A 9,858-nucleotide genomic window follows, 5' to 3' on the forward strand; every position below is an offset into this window, starting at 1 on the left:
GCGGTGGTTTTATCAAGTTATGTTCACGGCTTTTGCTGTGATCTCTTCTGCTAACTTAAAACCACCACAAAGATGCTTCTTGTGTCTTCTGTCTGCCGACCTCTTTGTGTCAACCGCGAATTTGAAACCATTGCTAACACTCCGTTTTCTCCCTACCTCGAAATTCAAAACCCTTCAAACTTCTGCACCCCCGTTAAAATTTACAGTGGTTGCTGCATAGTTGTCCTCACCAAAGCACAAACGGAAGTGCGTAAGCTGAACAGTTGATCAAAGTGAGTGCAGCAGCCCGCCTGCCTTAACGCCGTGCCACGCCGCGTGGGTTGTGATTTGACAAACAACGACTGAAGAAAGTCCTCGTTTCACTAGTTTCTTCAGCTAGGATTTTTCAACATCTCACCTCTCGGTAAGTACGTGTTTACCTGCCCTGGCTGCATCCTGGAATAGATTGATAAAGGATAATAAAGAGCAACAATGCCTCTACGTGCGAGGAGGGCGTATTATTTTGTAAACCTAGTTGATATAACATAAAGAAGAGCAGAGTAAATCCTTTCAGCCAGGTAGGAAGGTCTCTTGTAGTTGAGGCTGCCCTTCCAATTACCGTGAACTGTCATTCCAGGCGTGTGTGGACAATAGTTGTATACTACTGGGTGGTATTGCGATTCCCAAGCTGACGCAGCAAAAAGCTGAGGAAATATGGTTGGATTTTTGACTAGGTCGAACCCCGAACGACAGAAAGAAATGTCGAATGTTTACGAGGTAGCTAACGTTAGTGTCAGTGGCATAATTTAGGTCAAGTACAATTAGTCAACACTACTTGTGATTCACGCGAAAACGCCTGACATTGAGATTGAACTTGAAGAAAAACCCTGCGCGGCCTCTCGCTCAGACGGCTGAATGCCAAGAAGTCGGCCGCTATCGGATTTCAACCGGCTGCCAAAACCCGCAGCGAATCGGTTATCTCCAAGTAGATGTAAGGACCGGGCTCAGTCTCCGTGTTCAAGAAATTAACCTTCTCGACTCTTTCTGAAGGCAGTCGAAAACATGCACTGGTAGAAAAATATACTAAAATGTTCCCAAAACACGCGTATAACACTGAGACTGATCCTACATCTGCTTGGAGATTTAGTGAATGTTATACCTATTTGACATTCACAGCAGGGCTGTACCATTTACAGTTTTGAGGGGAGGGGGGACTTTCAACACTGTTGTTGTTGCAAATTAAACGGAGCAGAACACAAAAGCCGCACAACAACACATTATCTAAAATTTCACTCATGGAATTTTCTTCTGTTGCTACTCTTTTGATTTCTTTGAAAAAGGAAGCGTAAGAGACAGTTCTGTTCAGTAGAAATGGGGAGGGCGCACTGAGGTGTTGCCTTTGAATGAAATAAAGGGATAAGGTATTCACAACCAGTTAGTGGCAACTTCAATCAGTTGAAGGAATAATTTTATTTGACAAGGTTGCATATAAGAATTCGAAGGCTAAAGACCTATAAGGTTAAAACTAGCTGTTTTGACAAAAGTGCCAATATGTAAATATTTTCTACATTTTTAATTTGTTAATTCAATTTGTAAAAGACAAACCTCAGCATGATCTTTATTAGCTTTCTGTATGAAAATGACTTGTTGATTTGATTGGAAATCAGAGAATGTTCCTTTAGAACATCTGATTCAAGAGAAAATTGGATTCATCCCTGATGATACTATCATACTATCTGATAACAAACATTTCCAAAATATTACAAATCACAGTATCAAATCATTTTTATCCAGATCGATAAACAATGTTTACCAATGAGAACTATTTTTTGAACTGCACTTAAATCTAAAATCTACAAACGTAAATTTTGACAGTTTTGCAGGACATGTACTTTCAAGTTTGCGGCCTTTGGTTATGTTATGGTAGTGTTTCAGCTCCAAACTGAAAGATACTCTTACTTTTTACAGTGCCTCAATCTCTTACATTAATTAGTGCCGCAAATTTGAATAAATTGACAGTATAGTTTTTTTTACTTCCTACAGCTACACAACATAATGTATTCAGTGAATCAGTCGACTCCTGTCCGCTTAACGCGGTCTAAGTACGTGGTTGCCGGTGCCAGAGGACTCGGAGCATGTCATATCGTCTTCGGAAGTCTTCTCTTAACATTCGGCATTGCAGGGAGTGTGATCAACACAGCGGCATACTTCGCAGAAACGCCGATATGGACTGGTCTCATGGTATGAAACAGATTTGAATAAAATTATTTGCAAGATCTAGTTCCAGGGCTATCTTTAGAATAATGCAACATCTAACCTCCATTGACATTAATCTGCTGGGTTACATAAATCCACCACTTTGAAAAACGTTGGGTTTGAGATATCGCTAGTGCAGCACCCCCCCAGGCATGCACAGTTTAGATATACACGAGTGCATTATTCTTGCGTTGTAGGATCTTGGAGATCTGTTTGGACGCATCTTTTCGGGGGGGGGGGGGGCACAGTTATGTACACTGGTGGAATTATGTTAGCAGATGTTCACAGTATTTGGAAAAAAGCATAGAAAGAAAATGTATAGCATAAGTGAAAAAGGTAATCTATAATATCAGTACGGGAAATATTCTTTTTCCCGATTGGTCACAGTCAATTGGCCCTTAACGAAAAATGCAATGAATGAAGGTTAACTAGTGTTACCAGACAGTTCAGGTTAACAATGGTGACAATTGGAACATTTAGGGACAACATAAGGAACTGCTACAAAATGCAATCCAAGCTTTTTGGGTTTGACTTCATTTTTTGAAGTAGTGGAAGAGTCAAGTGTTGACCACTTTTGTTGTTGTAATGAGTGGCTAAATTGTGAAGTAATTTTTTCAGTAAATGTGTCTGTCAAAAAGAGCTTTAACTGTTGCTCACAGTCCACAGACAAAATAAACATGAAAACAATACGTAACTAAGAATCAACTCGATCTATGAGTTTTGATACTCAACCGGTATTTATTGATACCAATATGTGATGAGTAATGTCAATGTCAGGAATAACCAAGTGCCACTCACTGTTCCAGTACTTGGTGACAGGAATATTGGGAGTTGTGTCCAGCCACAAGCACACCAAGTGCACCGTAAGTTTTCCACATTTTCTATAAAAGGGATTGAAGTTGGACTTCAAGATATTTGGCTGCTCTTTGATTTAAGCAATAAAAACAGTAATCATGCAATTTTAACAAGACAGTTGTTTTTTTTCTGTACCGTTTTAGAGAATATGACAAATTTGTTGTAAATCTTGAAACATTTGTGGGGGTTTTATGTTTGATTTTTCGGCGATTTTATCGTCACACTGCAAACCATACAGATTTTCTGTCAGTGTAAATGCACTCCGTGTGGCCATCGTGATTACTTTAACATATGGACTTTCCCCTGTGACACAAAATTAAGTACGGGCCTTATTTGTGAGTAATTTCATTAGGAAATAACTGTAAGTTCTTCAACCAAAATGTTTCAACCATTACCAAATGAATGTTTCAGGGCCGTATCTAAATTTGTAACAGTTTAACAGCGACACCTAGCTGCGGTGTGAAGTACTGTACCAGTCATTATTGTCCATGACAGGCAGTTGGCTTGCTACATTCTGGTAATGTGAAAAAATAACTTTGATATACATCAAATCCCCATCTAAATCATGTAAATGACTTTACAGTATCATTTTACAGACTTTTTTGGCATGGCGGCCTTGAAAAGGTGACCTTTGCTAAGGAACGTCAGAATTCTGTTCCCCCATACCTTGTAGAAGCATGATAAATAAATAAGATAAAATTTAGACTATTTCCTGTAATTCTGCTCCTCATCCAGGTGGTCGGGTTTTTGGTGATGTCGTGCATCTGTCTCCTGATGGTTCTGTCCGGTATCATATCAGCCAGCGCCGCCATCAGTACCGAGCCTTGGAACGTAAATCCAGGACCTATAGGCTGTTGGTACGATTGGGACGTAGAACTGAACGTCTGCAAGCATCTTAATGTAAGTATATCTGATAGTAACAGTTTAACAATAGCCAAAGCTGCAGGGTTGATGTGAATTAGGATTTTACCATGGTCAATATTGACTGAAAGCGGAAAGACCTGTACCCGTATAGGTATGGTACGATACATAAGAAGGCCATCATTAGACATGCAAATTATCGTTAATTTTCATGATCAGCGCTTAGGTATCTGTCAAGACAGTGGTATGTAAATTATCCTCTTTCTTTTCTGCTTTAAAGCAAAGTGGTTTTCCTAAAACATGAGATGAACTTTGATTTGAATATGGAAAGTGTTATATTTTTTGGCAATGCCACAGGGGTGGAGCCTACTTTACAGAATTGGGCTGGAATTGAAAGTTTTTCTGTGTATATTTTTTCTGCCTCTAGCTGGCCAGATCCCTGGTGGACGCCGTAGTTCTCCTGTGTACCCTGGTGGAGCTAGGTCTGTGCATCGCTTCTGTAACTGTAACTTCCTATACACTGACCAATGGGTGTTGCGCTTGCTGTGTGAAAGGGAACACCCAACAACCCTACCAGGTGTGTAGATTGTTTGATTTTACCAATAAATGATTTGATTGGTTTATTGACTCACATGCACTGTGCATTGTAATAGGAAGTTAAAGCTTGTAGCTGTGGTTTACTCCTGTATTGATATTAAGTTCTACTTTACTTAGATTTTTTACCATTTAGAGTTTAACAAAGTACAGAACTTCCAATTAATTCAGCTTTAACAGGCTGCATGTAAGTTCTTTTCAAATAAACCAGAATAAACAAACAATGGCCCTGTCTGTTGCAACTTTAACATGCAGTTCCAATTAGTTTGGACATTTTGAGGGTTGAAATTGTAGAGGGTCAGTGCATGGCTGTCATTTTCTAACTTTCACCAAAGGGAATAAAAGAAATTGTTTGAAATTGTGGCTTCTAATAATTGTTGATAAGCATCAAATGTCAAAAACAAATTCAAGTATATGTATCTGTTATCCAAGTTTATAGATAGATAGATAGATAACTTTATTGTGCGACGATTGTACAAGGTACAAAGTATGACAATTAAAGGGCTACTCTACCCTACAAGAGTATGGGTTTAGAATGGGTTCTTACAATCACTGGAGGAATTTTTATCGTCTAGACATTCTTTAATGTATAATCCTATGTATACCATGCAGGGGTTGTCACATGTCAATATGTTTGCTATTGAAGTCCATTGAAATAAATCCTGGAATATAAGATGATAGCCTTGTGTACATATGTAATGCTCTAAAGAGTTACGATTGTTTACAGTCACTTCGTCAATTTATCCAGGTTCTCAGTGATATTGGACCACGTGGCCACTTGCAGCCCCCTCCCCAGAACGTTGTCCAGTTTGACAGCAGGACAGCCCAGGTGGTCTCCCCCCCTGGACAGCAATTTTACGGGCCGCAAGGAGGTACCGAACAAGGTGATTACCAGTAGTTCTCATCTAGAGGGAAGGGGCATTGCGGAATGCTTGACCATCGCTTTTCATATAGTTTTATGTCCCCGTGGCGCAAGCGGTTAAACGCAGCCCCGCTGCTTCGCCATCTGGATCAAATTAAATTCTATGGATCCTGGGGCCCGAGTTCAATCCTAGGCTGGACTCCAGCTCGGACATGTTTGAAGGGATTGCATTTGTCATTTTGGATGGTGACATAAAGGCATAAGCCTTATCTGTGGATCTGAGATGTCCCCTGCTAAAATAGATAAAATTGAATTGAATTGAATTATGCGTCAAACCTCTGCACGTAAAAGAACCCAATACACTTATCGAGAAGAGTCGGGGTGATTGGTCAAAAACGCTAGCTGTAGCGAAGCTGTATTGCACTACCACTAGCTACTTGAAAAAGCATCATGCTTCACCCCAATTTAGGATGACTGCTCTACCTTTACCCTTTCACAAGTATCGCAATCAGCAATAATTCTCACCCTTGAAGAGAAAAATTTGTGAGACGTGTGGTAACAGGACAGGAGCAGGAGTTTAGAAGTTTAATCCCAATTACGCTGGTCCTAAGTGCTATTAAAAGCCCAAAATAATAAATGATATAAGAGATATCTTAATGGGGATGGGTGCCAGACTATTTGACAGGAAAAAGCACACCAAAGCTAAGATACCAGGCTACAGACACTCCATGACAGAAGATAACAACGGTTTTTGTTGTGTGCAGCAGGTGCAGGTGGGCACGTCGTCCTGGCAGGTGCTCAGCCACCACAGAGGATGGAGCTGCAGCCGCAGAGTGAAGCTCCAGGTTCAAGTGCACCAAGCCCCCCTCCCACATACAGCACTGGCCAATAAAGTCAATCTCATATGTTGTCAATTTATGTTGTCAATGATTAGGCCACATAGACGTAATTTTAGGGATAACTATCATCAAATTTTGATAGTCAGCCTTTTGTATACCATGTTGGTGCTTCAGGCTATAGCCTCGGGCATGAAATGAATGAGAAATACTGTGAAATTCACAAATGGTAATGTTATTTGCTCATGAAAATTATTCTAAAAACAGACCTGGCCATTCTAGTACATTGTGTATCAGATTTTGGATGTTGGCTTGTTTATTGTAAGTGTTGCAAACTTGACCTTATGTATTCAATGTAACGTTATCTTTAAAAAAAGGACCAAAAGTTGTAAGAAAATGTGTAAGGACAATTTTACTTTTATGCGTATGGGATGCAGTAGAATCTAGAATATATTAAAACTAGGAACGTTTGATTATCTAGGATGCTTCACTTTTATAATCTTTATCACTTCAATTTATGTTATATAACGTTACAGGTAAATGGGGTATCACTATACTATAGGACTTCTTTGGCATTGCACTCCTTTGTTATAATTGCATTTTTAGACTATTATACACTGTAGTGAGTTGCAAAATTTATCGATAAAGCATATCTTTAGTATAACCTAAATATAGAATGTTCCTGCTACTGAAACAGCAAGGAAACTTGCTTGCCTATGTGCCATTAGGCACTACAAGGGTCTGAACCAGCAAATGTTGTATTTTTTGTCAAATGTTATCGAGATACATGTATATTGTTTATCAATGTAATTTTTTGCACTCAATTGTTTATATGTAAACTGCATATCATCAATAATGTATAAATTAAGATTTCACATTTTGCACTTTCCAATGGTTTCAGATTCTGTAATAACGCTACAGATTATGTTCAAGTTTCCAGTTTGTGTCTATGTATATGGACATTTTTATTTTGTCCTTCAAAACCAGTTTAAGATGAAGTTTAGATTTGAATCAAATGTTACTCCAATAGAAGTCACAATCTTTGAAAGTTATGTTGGAAAGGTATGAAATGATGATTGTTTAATGTTGGAAAATTTGTATTCTCCAATCAGAGGTTTCGGTCAAGTAGGGTAGGGGTGTCCGGGATTTTCAATATCTCTCTTCCTTGATGAAATAGAAAATTTGTATTTATAAGTTCATTCATGATTTCTTGAGATGAGACAGTATTATAATATACTGACCTCTCTCAGTCTGTTTTTGCTTTGTTAACTTTTTAGATTGATCATTATATAATGTGACAATCTTACAAAAATTGTCACGGTATGCATCAAACTTCATCATGTCCCCATTCCTATTACAAACGAGTGACAGACGGGTTCCGTCCATAGAAATGGATTACTAGTACACTCTGCTTTAAATATTTGGGACAGTAAAATGTAATCTCACCAAAACCGCTAGATAGTGCCTCATCTCGACACACTGTTCAATGGGCATGGGGGTGTAGACTGTAGAGCTTCCTTCGGTTTGTTTTGATCGATGAGCGTACGCGCGTATAGACCAGAAAGAAGTCCTGATCATGAATCCCACATAGAAATACCGCTTTTGACAAATATATTCACAATATAAACATTCACAATATTCATTTCATCTCATTTTATTCATCTCCTTCGGTACTTGTAGGAGAATGCAGAGGGTAACTAGAAAGGCAACATTTTCAGGAAAATGCAGGATATTCCCCTTCCATTACCTACACCTGAAATATGACATCCTTAGCATTGACTGTAATGGTATTATGAAGTTTCTGCATATATTATGCGAACGAGGTCTGCAATAGCATAATTTATGGTCAGTTGTATTCACCTTTCCTAAGGGTACCTACATCTCAAATATGACATCCGTAGCTTTTATAGCAAGGAATATGCATAAATTATGCATAAGACCCTCATTATCATAATTTATGGCCAGGGTTTCTGACCTGTCCTAAATGTACCTACATCTCAAATATGACATCCGTAGCCTTGACAGTAAAGACAAGTACATGCCTAAATTATGCAAATAAGGTCAGCATTAGCATGATTTATGGGCAGGTGTGTTCACTTTTTCTAAAGGTACCTACATCTCAAATATGACATCCGTAGCTTCAATGGTGAGGAAAGTACACGTTTATGCATACATTATGCAAATGGAGCCCTTATTAGCATAATTAATGGTCAGGTGTATACACCTTTCCTAATGGTACCTACATCTGAAATATTACATCCGTAGCCTTTACGGTAAGGGAAATACAAGTTAATGCCTAAGATATGCAAATGAGGTCCGCATTAGCATAATTTATTGACAGGTGGGCTCACCTTTCCTAAAGGTACCTACATCTGGAATACGACATCTGTAGCCTTCGCGGTAAGGGATATGTATAAATTATGCAAATGAGGCCCTCATTAGCATAATTTATTGTCAGGTGTTTTCGCCTTTCCTAAAGGTACCTACATGTCAAATATGACATCCGTAGCTTTCATGGTATGGGGAATACAAATTTATGCGTAAATTATGCAAATGAGGTCCTCATTAGCATAATTTATGGCCAGATGTATTCACCTTCCTTAAAGGTACCTACAACTCAAATATGACATCCGTAGCTTTTACGGTAAGGAAAATACAAGTTTCTGCATAAATTATGCAAATGATGTCCTCATTAGCATAATTCATGGCCAGGTGTGTTGACCTCGCTTAAAGGTACCTACATCTCAAATCTGACATCCGTAGCTTTCATGGTAAGGGAAATACAAGTTTATGCCAAAATTATGCAAATGAGGTCCGCATTAGCATAATTTATGGCCAGGTGTGCTCGCCTTTCCTACAGGTACCCGCAACTCAAATGTGACATCCGTAGCTTTTACGGTAAGAAAAAAACAAGTTTCTGCATAAATTATGCACATGAGGTCCTCATTAGCATAATTTATGGCCAGGTGTGTTCACCTTTCCTAAAGGTACCCACAACTCACATGTGACATCCGTAGCTTTTACGGCAAGGGAGATACAAGTTTATGCATAAATTATGCAAATTAGGTCCTCATAAGCATAATTTATGGCCAGGTGTGTTCACCTTTCCTAAAGGTACCTATATCTCAAATATGACATCCGTAGCTTTTACGGCAAGGGAAATACAAGTTTATGCATGAATTATGCAAATGAGGTCCTCATTAGCATAAGTTATGTCCAGGTGTATTCACCTTTCCTAAAGGTACCTACATCTCAAAGATGACATCCGCAGCTTTTACGGTAAGGGAAATAGAAGTTTATGCATAGATTATGCAAATTAGGTCCTCATTAGCATAATTTATTGTCAGGTGTATTCACCTTTCCTCTAGGTACCTACATCTCAAATATAACATCCGTACCATGTCACATATAGTACATATAACTTTCTGCAACATCATTAGTAGAGCTACCACCGCACATCTACTTGGTTTTTGGCAGAAGAAGAAGAAGAAGAAGAAGAAGAAGAAGAAGAAGAAAGAAGAAGAAGAAGAAGAACAGGCAAGCAAAAACAGTATATCCCCCTTCCCACTGGAAGGGGAATATAAAAAAAGGCGCACAACTAAAAAGACGTACTAA

General features: G+C 38.8%; 1 protein-coding gene across 2 annotated transcripts; it reads left to right on the top strand.

Annotated features, from left to right (window-relative positions):
• The first annotated feature begins 265 nt into the window (after positions 1-265).
• On the top strand, positions 266-6,913 carry LOC136428563 (protein ENTREP2-like). Of its 2 annotated transcripts, none has more exons than XM_066418178.1 (7): positions 266-403; positions 2,023-2,220; positions 3,042-3,098; positions 3,826-3,990; positions 4,379-4,528; positions 5,294-5,429; positions 6,175-6,913. In XM_066418178.1, the coding sequence occupies exons 2-7, from the start codon at positions 2,035-2,037 to the stop codon at positions 6,297-6,299; spliced, it is 819 nt and encodes a 272-aa protein (XP_066274275.1). In that variant the 5' UTR covers positions 266-403; positions 2,023-2,034; the 3' UTR covers positions 6,300-6,913. The 2 variants fall into 2 exon arrangements, with proteins under 2 accessions (XP_066274275.1, XP_066274274.1); XM_066418177.1 differs by having other exon boundaries at positions 267-403; positions 6,172-6,913.
• Positions 6,914-9,858: the final 2,945 nt, after the last annotated feature.

This window comes from Branchiostoma lanceolatum, chromosome 2 (genome assembly GCF_035083965.1).
Source record: "Branchiostoma lanceolatum isolate klBraLanc5 chromosome 2, klBraLanc5.hap2, whole genome shotgun sequence".
NCBI lineage: Eukaryota > Metazoa > Chordata > Leptocardii > Amphioxiformes > Branchiostomatidae > Branchiostoma > Branchiostoma lanceolatum.